Source organism: Dasypus novemcinctus, chromosome 25, assembly GCF_030445035.2.
Source record: "Dasypus novemcinctus isolate mDasNov1 chromosome 25, mDasNov1.1.hap2, whole genome shotgun sequence".
Classification (NCBI taxonomy): Eukaryota; Metazoa; Chordata; class Mammalia; order Cingulata; family Dasypodidae; genus Dasypus; species Dasypus novemcinctus.
Window position 1 is genome coordinate 51,066,159 of NC_080697.1, and position 19,977 is coordinate 51,086,135.

The 19,977-nt window shown below is 37.5% G+C and overlaps 1 protein-coding gene across 1 annotated transcript in view; it reads right to left on the minus strand.

The window, feature by feature from the left end:
- CSMD1 (CUB and Sushi multiple domains 1) overlaps nt 1–19,977 on the minus strand; it is a 2,093,507-nt gene that overhangs the window by 66,167 nt on the left and 2,007,363 nt on the right. The window contains exons 53-54 of the mRNA XM_058288018.2: nt 3,327–3,500; nt 1,748–1,921 (exon numbers count right to left, since the gene is read on the minus strand). Coding sequence (XP_058144001.1) covers nt 1,748–1,921; nt 3,327–3,500 — 348 coding nt within the window. The remainder of the gene's footprint in view (nt 1–1,747; nt 1,922–3,326; nt 3,501–19,977) is intronic.

Genomic DNA, 19,977 nt, shown 5'->3' on the forward strand with positions numbered 1-19,977 from the left:
AATGGGAATAACCCAGATATCCTTCAATGAGTAAATGGTTACTCAAACTGTGAAGAATCTATTCAATAGGATATTGTGGAAGGAAGGAAGGAAGGAAGGAAGGAAGGAAGGAAGGAAGGAAGGAAGGAAGGAAGGAAGGGAGGGAGGGAGGGAGGGAGGAAGGGAGGAAGGGAGGGAGGGAGGGAGGGAGGAAGGAAGGGAGGAAAGGACAGAACTATTGATAAATGCAACAACTTTGATGATTCTCCAGAGAATTATGCTGAGTGAAAAGAGGCAACCACAAAATGTTATACATCATACAATTCTACTAATTTATGTAACATGTTTGGAATAATGATATTCTGCTATGGTCTCATTTACATATAGCTCCCTGGGAAGAGGTGGGATGATTATCATAGAAAGGCAAATTCATAAATATGTAACTTTAATACAATATTACTACTATAAAAAGTGTTTCAGCTTCACCCACCCTAAAGTGTGATTCACCTTCAGAGAGACAGAAAGAGGTTTTAATGGAAAGTAAATGAAATGAAACACAAAATATAATGAGAAATACAAAAATGACAAAACAGTATTTTCTTGGATAATTCAGGTTTTAGTCCAGATCCCTATGACAAGTTTTAAAGAAATGAATGAAAAAATATAATTAGATTTTAAAAGTAATAAAATCTCTTAAATAAAATCACAAGAATAGAAACCTAAGGACAAAAAATATGCTGAATATATATAGCAGGAAAGGAATGAAAGAATGAATAAAAACAGAAATGGAAGATGAATTGTCTTACAGAAGAAATCCTATATTTTTGTGATTGAATATCTGGCCAATATACAAGACAAAAGGCCTTGAAAAATTCATGTATTCTTCTTAGAAATAGTTTCACATCACAAGGAAGTTTGAAGGAACCCTATTGTTGTATTATAGATTCTGGATGGCCTTTGACCCAATCCTGGGAGATCACCTCTAATTCTTTGGATGGTCATGCTAGGAGTGTCTGTTATTCATGGCAGACTCCCCTTCTCACCATCAATAGACCCAAGAGTTTTTGTTAACTTAATGGGTAAAGGTGGACCTGGCCTCACCAGAATGACCAACCTCATGATTAGAAGGTTGGGGCTTTGAGTCAAGTCTAATCAGGCAACCTCTGGTGAGAGGAGGGGTCAGAAGCTTGAGTTCAACCCTGGAGGCATTGATTCAATCAATCCTGCCTACCTATAAACCCCAATAAAATCTGGGGACACCAAAGCTCTGGTGAGACCCTGACTGGTAACACATATGAATGGGCAGAGAGGGTGACATGCTCTGAGCCCACTAGAAGAGGATGTGGAGCTTCACTTTTGGGCACCCTCCCAGACCTTGCCCTACATGTATCTTCTTTTGAATGGTCCTGATCTGTCTCCTTTTGCTGTCATAAAACTGTAGTCAAAAGTATAGGGCCTTCTTGAGTGCCATGACTTGTTCTAGCAAATTATTGAGCCTGAGAAGTTGGAGGGAACTCCCAAATTTGTAGCCAGTTGGTTAGAAGTAAGGGTGGCCATGGATAGGCTCGTGGAGGGAGGATGATGCCGTGCATGTATGGAGTCTCACCTAACTCCAGGTAGAGTCAGAATTGCATTGCTTCTGTACACAAAGGTGAAGCTGCCCCCTTTAACCATGGAGACTAGCCCCTTACACAGTTTCATAAGTAAACTTTAATCAGCTTACTGCACCTTCAAAGTAAAGAGCGCGTTTTCTGGAAGCTTTTCCTACCTCTACACGTAGGCAAAGGGCTACTCCATTGGCCATTGCTCCGGCACTGGGCTCGAGAAGCACCCTGCAGCAAATAGCCAGTGCTGCAGGTGAAGTTGACTACATCATTCAGGTTGAACTCACTGCCATTCGTGAGCCCATGAGCAGGGTTTCCAGGGTGACCGCATGTGATGGCTGTAGAGGAACATAAGCCAATATTGTTGTCAGATAATGAATGACTTTTTGCCCTCATACTTATTTATTACTAAATATACAGATATGTTAAATATATGGATTAAAGTTTTGGGACTAATCAGACATTTTACCAATTTTATTTGTTTTGGGAAAGGAAAACTGGAAGGTAGAATTATGGTACTGAACCCACAAGGCTTTTATTATAATTGTAGGAAATGACTAACACCTGGGAAATGTATTTCCCATCATAATAATTATTACTTCTTACTCGAGTCTTGACAAAATTCAAAATACATTTTAAATTTAAGCAGTGAAAAACTAGATATCCTAAAATTCCTTTATAAATCATGAGTTGTGACTATTGTTCCCACAATACATACCAGCTGACTTTGTGAAAGTCTTGTTTTAAAATCATTATAGGGGTTTGGTTTATTAAATTATGCATGTATATATTATTTCAATATCAATATTAAATGTAAGGAAATTAACAAAAATAAATGTGAACACTTACATGCATTTTTATTCACAATACCTGTTGTATGATTCTTTTGAATGTAGTCGATTGTCATTATGTCTTGCCCAAAATAATGGCAACACAGAATTCAGAGACACACTTCATATATATTTATATACTTTTCAAAGAAATAGTATGATCATAAAACTGATGGTTCCCTCCTCATTTATCTTGTCAACAATTATTTTTCTTTTAAGTAAAGCTTTTCACCTCTGACCTTTGTACATCTATCACAGCTTAATTCAGAGGAAAATAAAGAATATATTGGGAAAAACTAGTTTAAAATAAATTTTGCAACAAAGAGAGTGTAAAATCTATTCTAAAAATATTAGTCATTTTTTATCTTTAAAGTTAGAGTTGGAGGATAATTGTTACACATAATTCCATCTATCTTTTGAAGAAAGAAATGCTTATATAACATTCTGTATTCTTGAGAAAACAAAATGACAAATATATAAAACAACCTAGAGGATGAGGTGAGTATGGCTATTTTTAAGATTCGGTAAAGCTTACTGGCAGACTCTGACTCAGCATCTTTACCCTTCTATAATCTGCTTTTGTTTCCACCTAATTTGTGCTTGATAACATTGGGAAAAATGAATATTGAGACATTACTCATCCTGGGAACCATTTGGAAAGAATTAACAAGCAAATTAAATGTGGGCAAGAATTTAAAGGAAGCCTTGTAAGGGAACATAATGGGAGGAGGATGAAAAACAAGGAAAGCATGAGGATTAATGCTCATATTCTCTTTATTCCACTAAATAAAATTGAGATTGCTCTGTTCTTTTCTACTCGGAGGATTAAACATGCTTGTGTCATGTCTTCATAGGAGAAGAAGTGTGATGGGAGGACTCATCTGGTGCATTAGTTCAGAAATGGTGTACTTACGCACACAAACAGGAGTTTGTCCAGACCACTTGTGGTCTTGCAGGCAAATCCTAACTGAAGTTCCCACAAGCCGGAAACCGGGGTTACACTGATAAACCACCGTGTCTCTGTAACTGAAGCCATCTCCACTAATATGACCATTGACGATAGGATCTGGAGAACCACAATGGCCCGCTGAAATCATAAGCAGGATCGGTAAGAATTCTGGAGACTATGTCTTTTATAAAAGGACTACATTCATAATTGGCTTAACTTGAACATAAAGTTAAAAACAGCATTAAATGTATAACTTATTAGAATCCCTTAATATTTATATATATGTACACTATTTTAGATTGTTCTCTTTTAAACTTATTTTTTCTCATTAATTGTGGGCTGTGACAGTTTAAAGTTATTTTATGAATCCCAGAAAAATTATTATACTATTTAACAAATCTCTTCCTGTGGTTGTGGTACCCTTTGATTGCATTCAATTCTGTTGAGAGGCCTTTGATTAGATTACTTGATGAGCTCTCTAGGGCTTTTCATTGGACTATGTCTGAGAGTCACAAGGCAGCCTGGGTCTCCACCCTCTTCCTAAGTCTGATATAAAATGAGACGTAGAGAGAGAGACAAACACACACAGGACAAGGGAGATCTGCCATTTTGACCCATCACGTGAGAGAACATTCCAGTTTTGCCTATAGCTGAAGGAAGAAAGAGAAGCTCCAGGAGGCTCAAGGAGACAAGGCCGGGGGAGAGATGCCTGACTGCTCACAGCCGAGCCCTGGGAGACTGTTGATTCTGGAGGGGAAGGCGGGGACCGTGGCAGAGATCCGTGGCCATCTTCCTTTGCCCTGCAGCATGACACCAGGATCACCGGTAGCTGAGGTGGTGAGAAAGCATCTCTGACAGTGCCTTGATTTGGACATTTCATGGCCTCAGAACTGTAAGCTTTTACCTTAAATAAAACCGTCATTATAAAAGCCACCCTGATTCTGGGACTTTGCATTGGCAGTCCTGTGGCAAACTAAAATGTGCAAAATAAGTAATCTTTCTAATATGAAATTGTTTGCACATGTTTCCCTAATTGGTTCCCCCATTTCTTTCTTCCTTTAGTTATTTTAATAATTGAGATTTTATGCTATTTATCTTGTTATGCTTACAAATAAATGTTAAAAAAAAAAGGAAGCGGTGCTTCAAATGAATAGTAACAGGGTTCGGTAACCTCTATAATAGGGATAGTGAAAGAGAAGGAGGGCAAAGATTGCCAGCCCGAGAGACTGTTTGGAATGGGATTATTAATCTATTTGTAAAATTCCAGGAGGAAAGATAGAGTTCAGAAAATAAGTTCAAACTCAAACATCAAATCTGGGTTATGTATGAATCAATGTCTAGGTGAAGATGGCCTATAATCAGTTGGAAATATAAGTCTAGAGTTCAGGAGAGAGATGTGCTGAAGAGAGAGTAGATTAAAGGGTGACAAGAGTATGGCTCTTAGTTGAAATTGCCTGAGCTTGCCAATGAAAAGTATGTTTAGTGGGGAGAAAAGGCCTTAAGAAAAAGTCAGGATACATATTAGTGTGTAGGGGAGGTAAACAGTACTGACATGAAAAAACCCATAGCCCTGTACGATAGAGTGAACCCTAATGTAAGCTCTGGACTATAATTAATAGTAAAATTATATAATGTCTTTCACTGATTTTAACAAGGTAACAACAACAAAGCAAGGTACTAATAATGGGGAGGAGAAGATATGGGAACTCTGTATTTTCTGCATGATTTTTCTGTAAACCTGCGACTTCTCAAATAAATAAAAATTACATTGAGAAAAAGAGACAAGGTGGGTTACTGAGATGAAATGAATACTCTATCCCTGGCTCTATCCTGAACCCTCCACTTTCGTTTCTTCTCCATGCTCACCAAGCAATCTTCCATTTTCTAGGCATCCCGGGCTTCCAGGAAATGACCTAAGCAAATGAGTTATGTTGCATATGTTGTCAGACATATTTTGCTTTATAAATTAATAAATCGGGATTTCGGGTCATTTATTAAAAAAAAAAAAAGGCAGTGAAAAATTGGCCCCAGGCTAGAGAATAAATCTGCAGCATACCTGACAACAATGGCTAAAGAATGAATGATGCCTCAGATGCTTTTGATATGGCTCTCTCTCTGTCTCTGTCTCTCTGTCTCTGTCTCTCTCTCTCTCACTTTTTATAATAGGCTTTATTTTTAGAAGTTATAGGTTTACAGAAAAATTGAGAAGAGAATACATTGAGTTCCCTTATCCCCTTATTTATTAACATCTAACCTGTGTGATAGTAAACTCATGTTATTAATTGAAGTCCAAACTTAAAAAATAAAGACCTGATATAGAGGAAATGGTATTGAATAAAAGAGAGCTTCCAAAACGAAAAGGAAGAAAATTAAAAAGAACTCTGTGTTCTTCATGAATTCAGAGATGGTGTAGTAAAGTGCTATGAGATCTAGAAAAAGAGCAACAACAAAAAAACTTGGAAAGGCAGGAGTCAGTTTTTCTCTTTTGTCTCTGATATTCTCTCTGGGTCCTCTCTCTTTTTCTGCCCTTCCCTTCAGTTCCCCTTTGCCTCTCATTTTCCCTCCCTCATTCCCTCCCCACCTCTCCCTCCCCCTTGCTTGCTGTCCCTCACCTTCTCCCCCATCCCTCCCCCTTCTTCATATATGGAAAGAGTACCTCAACTTCCCAACAAAATAGGGCCTAAGAAAAGCAACTGACATTAAAGAATGCTGAGTTACATGTGAGTTTGGGACTGACAAAAAGAGAAAAGGCATTCAGTTCGAGTTTCTGGATTATCTAGCTCAAGGGCAAAGCTATCCACCGGGAGGTAGCTACCCAAGGCTGAGTAGATGCAGAGTTCCTCAGTGTAGGGACATCAGCCCTTTTCCTTCCTTAGAGGGCGCACAGCTGCTGATACTCGATGCAAAGTAGAGAAACTCAGTTCTGAGAAAACTGCCAAACTGTGGCTCATGCTACACCTGGGGTAAACACCGCCATTCTAGAAGAACATAAAATAATAACCTATATACTTGTGTTTAAGAGAATGTTTAGAAATACTGTGTTTTCTAAACAAAATTTATCAACAAGGTTACATTGCAAAGGAGAGAGGGAAAATATCTGAATCCATGGAAATCACTGTCCCAACTTTTATGAGATCAGGTAAAAGATTAAAAAAAATAAGTCATGCTAGATTTGGCTAATTTCTTTACCTCGGCAGGTTTTCCAGTTGACTGGATGAATAAATGAATTCGGTGAGAGGTCATGTTCTCTCTCACATATTCAGACCTGATGCAAGACTAAACCTTGGATGAGGTTGAATGTTCTAGAAAGCATCTCTGAAGCCCTAAGCGAGGACAGTGGTTCTGAAGAATTTCCCCCTTTCTCAATGCTATGATTTGTACCATGTGCTCTCTTAAGTAGGGACTCGAGCCACTAGTCTAAACCTAGTGACAAGGACTAGTGAAAAGCAAAGGAAGGGAAGTGGACTTGGCCCAATGGATAGGGCGTCCGTCTACCACATGGGAGGTCCAAGGTTCAGACCCTGGACCTCCTTGACCCGTGTGCAGCTGGCCCATGCGCAGTGCTGATGTGCGCAAGGAGTGCCGTGCCACGCAGGGGTGTCCCCTGTGTAGGGGAGCTCCACACGCAAGGAGTGTGCCCCATAAGGAGAGCCGCCCAGCGCAAAAGAAAGTGCAGCCTGCACAGGAATGGCGCCACTCACACGGAGAGCTGACACAACAAGATGATGCAGCAAAAAGAAACACAGATTCCCATGCTGCTGATAAGGATAGAAGCAGTCACAGAAGAACACACAGCGAATGGACACAGAGAGCAGACAACTGGTGGGGGCGGGGTGGGGAGAAATAAATTTTTTTAAAAATCTTTGAAAAAAAAAGCAAAGGAAGACTACATGGTCTTGGCACAAGGGATCCCAGTTACATCTGAGGTGATGTATAAAATATCTGATTTCTAGAAGCACCCAAATAATAATGCAATCCGATCCTCAAAGAGATTGTGAGCCACAAAATTTTTGGTCCTTATACTAGATAACAAAAATACCCTAGGGGATACTTCTGATGTTTATTGTCAATTCACGTGGAGGGAATTTGGGATTCAGGGCAACTGAGATGCTGAAGAGGTGTGCTTCTCTGAAAAATAAAACCCCTTTATTTTATGTGATCTCTTCAGGCCTTTTTCTTGATCGGGAAAACATGAGCGCTGGACTCACTTGTAAACCTTCATAAATATTTTTCTCAACTGAGTTTTCACTATGAGCCTATAGTTTGAGGTTATACTCTCATTTGAAAGCCTGCAAAATAGGTACTCTTAATAGCCAAGGTCATGTCTGTATACTTTAGAAATCAGATTAGAAGATGGGAAGGTTGTTAGCCATTTATGAAGAGAAAAGTTTTGACAACCATACTTGAAAATAAATACTTCTAATAGCAACTCTTTTCTGACACCTGGTCATTTCAGTTCTCTGAGAAATTGGCCCTAAATACTTAAAGAAAATTGAAGATGCCTTTCAAAAACATTTCATTTCAGCTGAGTGCCTGAAGAAAAGGATCAGCAGGATCACCTGGTACTTTAGCTTCCTAATTTGAATAAATACAACTTCCTAATTTGACAGAACTAGATAGCAATTCCATTTTTCACTTGTATTACTTTTCACCATTCAATTTTAAAAACATTCAACGTCTTAGACAAATTATAGGCCATTCACAAATACAGACTATTCAGACTTAATTTCCCCTATAGTATTGAACAAAAATCTCAATAATATTATGTCAAAAAGTTGTGGAAGGAAAAACTGCAGTAGATGGAATTTGAACTAAATGTTCCCTGAGATCTATTTATAATTTAAGATTCTATTATTCTATGACAATATTGTGTTATGTCTATATATTTTCCCCCTGAGATGTCTCCCTTGTCTGTTTGCTCATTGTTTTTGCTCGTTGTTTGTGCTTGTTTTCTGCTCGTTGCCTGTTTTTCTTCAGGAGGCACTGGAAACTGAACCTGGGGTTTCCCACCATGTGGGAGGTGGGCGCTCAACTGCTTGAGCCACACCTTCTCCCTGCTTGTTTGTTTTTGCTTGTTGTCTGCTCATCCCCCCGCCCCCCCCCCCCTTGTCTCCTCATTGTTTGTCTTCTTTAGGAGGCACTGGGAACCAAACCCCAGACCTCCCATGTGGGAGGTGGGCGCTCAACTGCTTGAGCCACATCTACTCCCTTTTTTTTTGTATATGAACTTTTTCATCCTTAATATAGTCAGAGACACGACACCTAAAAAGCACAAACCATAGGATTGATGTAAAACTAGGTTCATTCTTCTTCCCAGTGTCTAAAACATATTAGTTACTCATTAAAAGAAACGAAGTTAACTTCATTGGAATTCATTTTTTTACATCTCAGAATATTTCTGAGTTATCTCCTTTGCCACTCTGATTTACTTGACTATAATCTAATGATTTGCTATGAGCCATCAATGATCTGGGGGCTGAGGATTAAATGAGGAATAAAGTACAACCCTTAAGGAATTTGTAGTTTAGTCATAGAGAGAGAAAAGCAGATGGTCAGGTATGATATGAAGAGGGCCATGAAGGAATCTTTGAACCTACGGTGACGTGGAGCTCTAGGAGGGACGTGTCATCAGTGATGTGGCACCGAGGACACTGATGTGGCACAGGAAACACTTCCTGAAGGAGGCAATGCTAAGGCACAAGGCGGGTGATCTGTTAGCCAGGTTAGCATTATAGCCACAGCAATGACAAAGTTTATTTATTCTTAAAATCTCTGTTAAAATGAGGAAATTATAGTTATATGATCAAGTTATCCGTTTATCAGAGGGGTAGTAATTTTTTTATCCTTCTCAACTTACTATTATGTACTACTTTATGAATCTTCCACTATTTACAGGCATTTAATTGTTATAATTCCACAAAGTAAACAGTAGCAAAGTAGAATAAAGAAACCTATTACCTGCAAAATTAAAAAAAAAAAAGAAAAATGGATGAAGGCAGAGCCAAACATGTATAAACAAAATATCAAGCAAATAAAATATTGTAATTATCCAAAACAGCCTATACCATGATCTTAGACCGCATGGATTTTTGTTTGATTTCTCTTGTTTAACTTAACTTCAGCTTAAACAAAGATCACTGAATACTTTTTTTTACAGGCAATTCTGTTACAAATATAATCTTTTTTAGGGAATGAAGGCACTCACATTTATTGAGAAGTGCCCGTCAGCAATTGTTCTTTTTCAGTAAGAAAAGAAAATCTCCAGTTGATAAGTGTGTGGACTATTTTACTTATATATAAATCATACCCAAGAGTTTATTAGTTTGCTCCTAATCTGAATCTGGCTGACAAGAAAGTGACTAAAGAGTTAGGAAAGAATGAAATGAAATAGTACTTAATATGATTTTTAACCCATCATAGATAGATGATAGATGAGAGAGAGAGGAGAGAGAGAGATCCCAAGGGAATAGTCAAATTTTCCTTTAGCTCAAGCATGGATTAATCCTTTTACTTCTACATTTCTAGAACTTTCCATTTTAAAACTCATTCTCTCCATGTTGAGGAGAGGTACTACTGTGGAATGGGTAATTCACCAACAGCTTAAAATCGTTTTTGAAAGAATCAGTTGCAGAGTCAAGAATCCCGCCTCAGGGTGAGCAGCGTCTAGTTCCGCCGCACTGACTGGTCTGCACAGCTCACTACCAGAACTGCCTATTCTAAAGGGCCTGGTAAGACTAACTGAACAGTACCATAGGGATACTGCAAAATTTCAAAACTGAGGCTTTTTTATCTACTTTAGTAGAATGGATTGGTTACAGGAATCTGTGTTTTTTTTACCTCATTTGCAAAGGGTTTCCTTTGAATCCTAAACTTTCACTTTATGTTTACGCTATTCTATTTCTAATGAAAGTTGTATTCTTGTTTTATTTATACACTGGTCATTTTGGTTAGAATGTCCCAAATAGGTTATGATTAAAAGAAAAGATGATTCCTTTTAACAGTCTTTCTCTAAAATTGGTTTAGGAGGCAATAAAATCTGCCAAACAAATTTAACAGAAGCAAAGAGGGTGGTAGCAAATGCTGAGTTGACTTTTACGGCATCAAATTCAAGTTCAGGTGTGCCATAAAACACAGAAGAAAGAAGTCAGAAAGAGGGAATGCTTCAGTTTCTTCATTGATCAAGGTTTTCTTACAATGGCACCTATGAGAGGGAATTCAGGAGGACAGAAAGCTGTCATGTCCCCTCTGTGAGGTCAGGTTAGTGTGAGGTGTGTTGGGGACACAGGAAACCTGCTCCTTGCCACCCGTGGAGCGGGGCAGCATGGAGAGGCCAGGGGAGTTCAGCACTTATGTGGTTTAAAGAATTTAAGTCTTGACAACAGAGATCACAGCATGCCTAGCCTAGAGAGCAGTAGTTCCTGCAAGGATTCTGTCTAAATTAACTGCACAGAAGCTTTAGGATAAGTTGTAAAACAATTCTGAGATGATAAAAGAAAGGGCTTTTTATTTGTAGTAGAGTGTATATTCTGCAGTTCAGTTCTCAAATTAATCTGTTTTTTTCCAGTTCTTCAGCTCTTACCCTTGGTAAGAGTCTATCCTTACTTCTGGAATGCAGTAATATGACATGATGTTTTAGAGAGAGAATTTTATCCACAGGATTTTAGAAATGTTTAGAGCCACTTTCCATACTGCTTTTGCACTATTTGACTTTTTATTTATTTTTTATTTTTTTGTCTTTATTTTTTTAATGTTACATTAAAAAAATATGAGGTCCCATATACCCCCCACCCCCCTCACCCCACTCCTTCCCCCATAACAACAACCTCCTCCATCATCATGAGACATTCATTGCACTATTTGATTTTGATACTGCTCTGATCATGTGGTCAGTGCAGTTTAGCAAAACCACACTGCTTTTTTTTTGTAATATTAAACTTTAGTTTTAGAGAAGTTTTAGATTTACATTTACAGAAAAATTATCCTGAAAGTGTAGGGAAATCCCATCTAACACCCGTGCCCCACATACACCATAATTTCTATTATTGATAGATCACACACTGCTGAAAAGTCTGATGACTTCCCTGAGTGACTGACACAGTGTCTTGGACCCTAAAATAAGCCTCAGATGTTAACAGAGTTACCTTAAAATCACAGCAAGTAGAGTGCTTACTTCTGATGCAAATAATGAAGGCTAAAGCCTTTTACATTTAGGTAGACTTGTGCAATTTTAGAAGTGGGCTCTGTGATTTGGAAATTTAATAATGCTCCACTTGTTAGTTGTTCTATAGAAATCTACTCCACCTGTGGACATGCTAGGACAAACCGCTCCCATGTTATACGTGCTCCCTGCACTGGAGAGATCTGAAGACCTGAATGCTTTGCTGTGTGCCATTAACAGGAGGTGGACTGGATCTCTCTCCCATTACAAGGTCTCTCTCTCTCTCTCTCTCTCTCTCTCTCTCTGTCTCTCTCACATACACACACACACACAGAAAAATTTCCCCATCAGAATTTCCTACCTTAAGGTCACCTTTTCATTGTGCTGGATTGTATCAGTACAAATACTAAATATTATTATGGAGATTAGAACTACATGCATTTTTAGAAAAATCCATAAACTAAATATTCAACCTTATTATTTGCTTTGTGATTTGGGGTACTTATTGCAGAAAATAATATAGTAAGCCTTATAAATATCCTGTATCTGTAGGGGAATTAGAAATGCAATATGCTTTATTCTGTCTATTCTGTGCAGAGCTAAACTCAGGGTTATTTGGGCAGTGACTTTCAAAGACAATTTGCAAACTCTTCTTGAGCATTAACAAATGGTCATAAAATGTCAGATGGATTCAGAAGCATTTAGATGCAGGGGAAACTATTTTTAGCATTAAACATCAATGGATATATATAAATCAAGGACCATATTTGAAAACTGACAGATGACACCTTTTTTCTTCTAACTGTAATTTCTAGGAGCAATAGTGAGAAACTTTGCCTACACCAGAGAAAAATGTGGTATTGTCGAAAAGCATATGAAGTCCTTTGCAGTATATGCAAATATGGGGCTTGATAAACTATACCTGACTGTATGGAGTTAGTAAGAACATCCAAAAAGGCCGCAATCTCTTGGCCACAGAATACGTTTTCATCAAATCTCTGTTTAAGGCATCTTAGTCAACGACTTGATTGTTTTAAGCCACACTTTATGTAAATACAATTTGGGGTCAGTGCCATGCTGTGAATAGTTTTTGGAGCTTTCAGAAATTTTGCACCTGTCCCCTTTTAATGTAGTTTGCCAACCATATCATTATGCTTCGTACTTCCATGCCTCTGCATATCCTGTTCCCTTTTCCTAAAATTACCCTCCCAAGATCCTTTGCTTGTAAACATCTATGTATTCCTCATCACAAACCCCAAAGGAATTGAAACCCATTTGTATGAGACACAGATATCTCCTTTATTTTAGGTTTTCCCTACAAGAGCAGTACCTACCTCTGTTATTACCCATTCACAGACTTCTAGTCTTTTTGCTTTGTTTCATTTTGTGTGTAAGTCAGTGGGTAATATCGTCCTTTTTCTCACATATTTATTTTTAATGTTAGGCTATGATCTCTAAGAGCAGAGTTGTGTTCTAGACACCAGGAGTTAGTCCAGCACCTGATGTAAGTGGATATCCATAATACGAGATGAATTATTTCCCATGGTCATTGTTACCATGTTAATCCAGGTTCTTGGTACCACCTGGCTGCACAGAGCACCACTTGGCTTTTGTTCAGGTGATCCAGACCCTGTGCTGTCACAAGCACTTTCTTTACTACTCTGCCTCCTTGCACTCTGCCACTGCTTCTGTGGTTCTTTGTCTCTGGAATGGTTTCCTCCAATGTCTACTTGTTGAAATTACATCTGTTTATCAAGGCTGCTTCCTCCAAATTTCTTCCTCAATCACTCTCTCAAGCCTTTTCTCCCCCTCCCCTGGATTTCCAAAGTCATTTGTTTAGATCTCTCCTTTGCCATTCGTTAATCCCAACTTTTTAGTTAAGCCACTTGGGGTTTGTCTCATCTCCTCTTGTAATATAAATCCCTTAAAAGGAAAAAACATGTCCTATTCATCTTTCCCTCTTATCTAATGTTTGTTGAAGGACAGAATGAATGTTATTAAATAATATTCAGAAATATAGGAAGAAGTACTTAGACCAAGTAAAATTTCCTATAGTTTTACCTCCTAGCTGATGATAATGCATTTGTAAAATATGAGGATGAACACTGGGTATCTCCAAATAGTGTCCCTTCCCCAGCTATTTATAATACACTGCCTGTATTTTACCCTTGATCTTGGCCAAAAGGCTGAGAAGTGATTACTCAGCCTGTGTTTTACACTGAACATTGTATAGCAAAAATCAAGGGGAGGGGGTATTTAATTTTCCTGTTCTAATGCCATGCTTTTGCTGTCATATAAGTAATAGCATTATTGGTTCTTTTATTTTAAAAATCTTACTTGGATCTATCATAAAATAGAAGACATTTGAAGAATACTTTCCAATTTTATTCTCTAAGACCTATAGGGAAAAAAAACATGGTCTTCTAACAATGTCATTTTAAATCATATCATCTAGCTATTTTAGCTTATGAATGTCACCATGATATTATATTTGTAAAATAATTTATCTCCTCACAGGTCATTAAATTTGCAGCAAATGCAAACTTATGTCAAATAATACCAAAAAGATCTAATAAAAAAGATAGTGTTCTTTAGGTGGGAATGTCTCTATTCTATCACTGGCATCCTGAAAACTACAGATTAAAGAAATAATGAAGGGGGAGAGATGATATGTTATTATGTATTGAAAAATAAAATGATACAAATAGTATCAAAAGATTAATGTAGGCTTCTCCAACAGGGGTCATAGATTACAAATATACAACCTTCTTCAAGTGTGTGTGCTCTCTGCTGGGTTCAATGGAAACTACCACAGGGAAGATAAACAGAAGAAAATAATTAAGGGAGCATGGGGGTCATAAAACTTCCCTGATGGATTATAAGGTGCCTGATAGAGTAGGTATGGGGCCAGGAGTCTCAGTGCTTAATTCTACAACCTAAAGAGATATCTAGCATTACACAGCACAAATGGTAAATTAGAACAAGTCCTTGGTAATTTACAGAGCCCTGGGAGACCCCAGTCACAATGCTGGCAAGATAGCAGGGATTAAGCTTGGGCTAAACTTTTATAAAAAGTTACTCTGATGCACAAATGCATTACTTTACCTAAAATTTAGCTCTAATGGTGTTCATGTAAAGGATTGACTGGCTTACTCCACTGCTCAAAAGCTTAGGCTTAGAATTCCAGCCTGGAGACTTCAAATATAGCAGATTCATTTCTCAAGTACTAGGAAAACACAAATTTATCTTTCATCCCCTTAAGTACATCTATCTCACAGTTAATTGTCTCACCACTAAGAAAGTGGTGTCCTCTTATGTGCTTGGCCATCTCTGCTGCAACGATCATGAAAGAATTCAGCACAATCTTCCCATGGAAAAGCTCTGGAACTGGGAGCAGATGTAGCTCAAGCAGTTAAGCGCCTGCTTCCCATGTACAAGGTCCTGGGTTTGATCCCCAGTACCTCCTAAAATCAAAACAAATAAATGAAAAATCCAACTCTCATTGGGGAGCAGATGTAGCTCAGTGGTTGAGCACCAGTTTCCCATATACGAGGTCCTGAGTTCAAACTAGTACTTCCTAAAAAAGTAAAAACCAACTAACAAGCAAATAAATAAAGCACTGGAACAACCCAATTGCTAAAACCAGATATGTCTTCCATGTGACACATGAAGTAGAATCAAGGTGTGAGACAAAGTTACTTTTCTAGAAACTTAACAATAAACAGCAAGCTACTGCACTTACAATGTGGAGAGGCATTATTCCAAAGATCTTGCTTTATAATAGAAAGCACAGTGGACACAGAATCAACAAAGCTCAGAGTCCAAAGACCTACCAAATGGGCAACTACCTTGAGCAGGAGGTCTGCGTTATGTTTATTTTGGGCAGTTGTGATAGGTTAAAAAGGGGAGGGAGGGAGAAGATGCTGCTTACTTTGAGTTTGAAAACCAAATGCTGCACATAGTCTCTGCTGTTACAAATCCAGGAATGGAAGTGTACAGCACTGATGCCATCATCAGCAATGGTCCTTGATCTTGGCAGATATAAGGAACTGATGTTCTGTTTCCTACTTTAGTTTTCTGTTGTTTTTTTGTTTTTGTTTTTTTCCTATCCATTGAGTTTTAATTAAGTTGTGGCTCTCATTCACACGAGTCTTAATGGTGACACTACCCCCTCATTCAGGGCTGACACTTCCATGGAAAACAACTTACCACAACTTTTTTATCCCATCTTTTCTCTAAAAGCATTTTAAATATTTGAAAATAGCTATTAATTCCTAGCGTTTTTCTCTCAGCCAAGCAGATAATCAAAAGTTTTCTAAACATTCCTCAGCTACCATGGTTTCTTGATACTTCACCATAAATGCATACCGATTCCTCAATAGCCCATTTAAACTCTTTCACAGATAGAAAAACATCATTCTGGTCAAGGAATACCTGGGCAAGCAGAGAATGAGATGGATACTGGCAGTGCAACTTGGACAACATGAGCATCCAACAATTCCATCACATACATGAGCCTTCTGTTATCCAACGCCCCCCATACTTTTCATGTGTGCTTGATTTCATAATTTTGTCCTCAACATGAACATAAGAACTTACTTTATTTTTTATCTTGAGTGACAGTTTATATTAATTCCTATTGTTTTCTTATGTTTTTGGTCTATCATTCCCAATTGAAGAGTGCCTAAATCTATCATCAAATATTATTTTCACTCTTCAACTAGCATCATCATTTTGCCTGTAGCCAAGATATAGATGAAAGTTTTGGATAGGATCAGGGTGAGGGGAGAGAACATACAAAGAGAAACTTCCTTCTCAATTGATAACAGTCCAATAATCAACACCACTTGAATATAGTATTTCAACCAATTTTTAAAAGACTTAGCTTACCATCCATATTATACTTTTACTATAAGCATTACCTAGAAAATCTTGATAAACAAGCTGCTAAAATTCAATTCAGAAACCATTCCTAAAGTATATTTCTAAAATACAAAAAACATATCTACCCTTTGTATTGCCATAATAGTTCTTCTTGACAGATAAGGACAGAACTAAAGAGGGAGCTGAGTTCTGCTTTATTTCTGACATCCGTTATTTTAATGCCTACTCTAATAAATGAATTTGCTACTTATTTCAAACAATTTAAATAGCATTTTTATAATCCTCAATGCTTGTCATAGTTCTCATTGAGAATTTGTCCTTTATAACACTTCCCTTAAAACTGTATTTTGTTTTCTTAATATGTCCTAGGATATTTGCTTTGTTTGAATATTTTTGTACATATCCTTTTAATTCTGAATTTATTGTAGAACATTTGGTATGACTATTTTTGTTTCTTTGGCAATCTCACATTTCTTCCTTATTGATGTTATCTGTTTTTGAAAAGACACAGTGTTTTTGTTTATTGGTTTTGTTATCCTTTGTTTTGTTGAAGGGTTTTCTCTTTTAAAGTGAAGCCATGGGAGTATATCAATTGTTCTACGAATTTTTTGAAAATGTCCTCCATAATTGCTTCCATTGTTATTATAAGTCAATTTTTTTTTCTCTTTGCCTACCTAGTTTACATTCCTATGGACCAGATAAGCCTGAAGCTTAGACAGCTGTCATTTAACTTGGTAGAAAAGCAGAGTGATTTTCAAAAGATTTGTAAGGATGAAAGAGACAAGGCATTATGTCAAATGACAAGTTATGAAATGGAAGGAAATGATAGCAAATTTAGTAAGAATGAAGCCAAAGAGCTGTAAAGAATGAAGGAACTTAGCCATGTAGACCATGCCAGGCCATTGACATTGATGAGTGTACTTATGAACCTTTTCTTGTGAAAGTGAAACTTAGCCTTGAATTATATACTACCCAAGAGTTACCTCCTCAAAGTTTCCCTGTTTCTCAAATGTGGCTTCTCTCTAAGCCAAACTCAGCATATAAACACAATACCTTCCTGCTGGCATGGGACATGACTCCTGGGGATGGGCCTCCCTGGCACTGAGGGATTATTACCAAGCACCAACTAGCAATGTATCTGGAAAAGACTTTGACCAAAAAGGAGAAAAGGTAAATAAAAATGAGGTTTTATGACTAATAAATTTCAAAGTGAGTCAGGAGGTCATTCCAGAAGTTATGCTTATGTAAGTCTCAGCAGGATCTCTGACTGCCACAGTAAACAGTGCCTCAAATATTGGGACTCCTGAGGGCTCTAGAGATATACAAAAACTATGAGCAGGGCAGACAGCTCAGGAATTTGGCATCTTGTCTGTGGGCCTTACTTTGGAATTTATGCTCCCCAGTGTAACAGAGTTAGACACATTTATACATTCTTTACACATGGCTCTTCTGCCCCTTTTATTTGAACCCATAATTAGCATTGTATTTGAAAATATATGTCTCAGATGCTTAAATCTTTGGACTGTCCTTGTGCTAGTAGAGCCTTGAATTTAAACAGAGTTGCAACACTTTCATAATTAGAAGCAGAGTGGGCATCACTGTTCCAAAATCCTCAAGATTGGGAATGAACAATGGACTAAAGTAGACTGATTATTATTCTATTATAGACTTATTATTATTCTAGCAATGGAAGAATTCTTATCATTGATGTAAAGACAGTGGCCACCAGAGGTTCTAAGGGATGGGAGAGGGAAGAATAGGTATAATATGGGGCATTTCTGGGACACTGGATTTGTCATGCATAACATTGTAGTGATGTATACAGACCATTTTATATTTTGTCATAACTTACAAAATTGTGTGAGACAAAGTGTAAACTATAATGTAAACTATAGTTTGTGGATAGCAGCAATACTTCAACATGTTTTCATCAGTTGTAATAATTGTACCACAGTAATGAAGGATGTCATTAATGTGAGAAAGTGTGGGAGGGGCAGGAGTGGGACATATTGGAATCCCTTAGACTTTCTTTTTCCCCCAACACATCCTACTATTGTTTTTTTAATTTTTTATGACAAGTTGTAAACTTATAAAATCATGCACATGCACAGAATTCCCAAACAACACTCCCCTATCAACACACCATACTGTGGTGGAATATTTGTTACAAATAATGTAGCATCATCTGGTTGTTACCACTTTCATAGTGTACATTAGGCTAATGTTTTCCATACTGCCCCATTATCAACACAGTATATCTTTGGCATAGATACAAGAATATTATATTATTACTGCTAACCACAGTCTATAGGTCACTCCAGTTGTATCTTTCCTATGCTTCTCCACATTCCCACCACCCTGCAATAGTAACATATATTTGTTCTAGCTAGCAAAGGACACTTCTTGCATCTGTACCATCAACCACAATTCTCATCCACCTCTTCGTTTACTGTGCTATTCAGTTCCTAAATTATTCTCTAGCATTCTGTCAATTGACATTTATAAACCTCGACTACCATTTTCAGCCACATCCCCATTGAAAAACTAGCTGTTACTATATGTTACCATCCACTATATACATTTTCACACTTTTACAGTAAAGCTACTTAAAACTTCTACATACATTAAACATCAGTAGTCCATCTCAATCCCCCTCTTATCTCCTTTAAGAGTCTACCACCTACCACCAGGTCTTGAAGCTATTTTCCTACAATTTCTTCTAGGAGTTTTATAGTTCTTGCTTTTATTTTGCAGCTTTTGATCCATTTTGAGTTAATTGTTGGAGAGGTGTGAAATAGGGGTCCTCTTTCCTTCTTTTGGCTATGGATATCCAGTTCTTTCAGCACCGTTTGTTGAATGGACTATTCTGCCTGAGCTCTGTGTGTTTGACAGGCTAGTCAAAAATCACTTGACACACATGTGAGGGTCTGTTTCTGAACCATCAGTTTGGTTTCATTGGTCTACGTGCCTGTCTTTATGCCAGTATCATGCTGTTTTACCACTATAGCTAGGTAATATAAAGTCTAGAGATGAGAGTTTGCTTTTCCTTTTTAAGATGTTTCTGGCTATTCAGGACAACTTACCTTTCCAAATAAATTTGATAATCATGTTTTCAATTTAAAAAGAAAATACAGGTGGAATTTTTATTGGATTTCATTGAATCTGTATATCAATTTGAGTAGATTTGACATCTTAATAATATTTAGTCTTCCAATCCATGAGTATGGAATGTCCTTCCAGTTATTTAGGCCTATTTTAAATTTCTTTTAACATTGAGTTGCAGTTTTCTGAATACAAGTGCTTACATCATTGGTTATGTTTATTCCTGACTATTTGAGTTTTATCTGTCACATTTTATTTTCACCACTCTTTTGACACTTTTAGTTACTTTTATTGGTATAATGTTCATTTCTAGACTCTCTTCTAGACCACTCTCCTGTCTTTTCTTTTCAGGCTCTAGCACACCCTTAAAATTTTCCTGACTATCTGGTCTCTTGGTTAGAAATTCTCTGAGTTTCTGTTTATCTGTGAATATACTAAACGTGTCCTCATTTTTGAAAGACAATTTTGCTG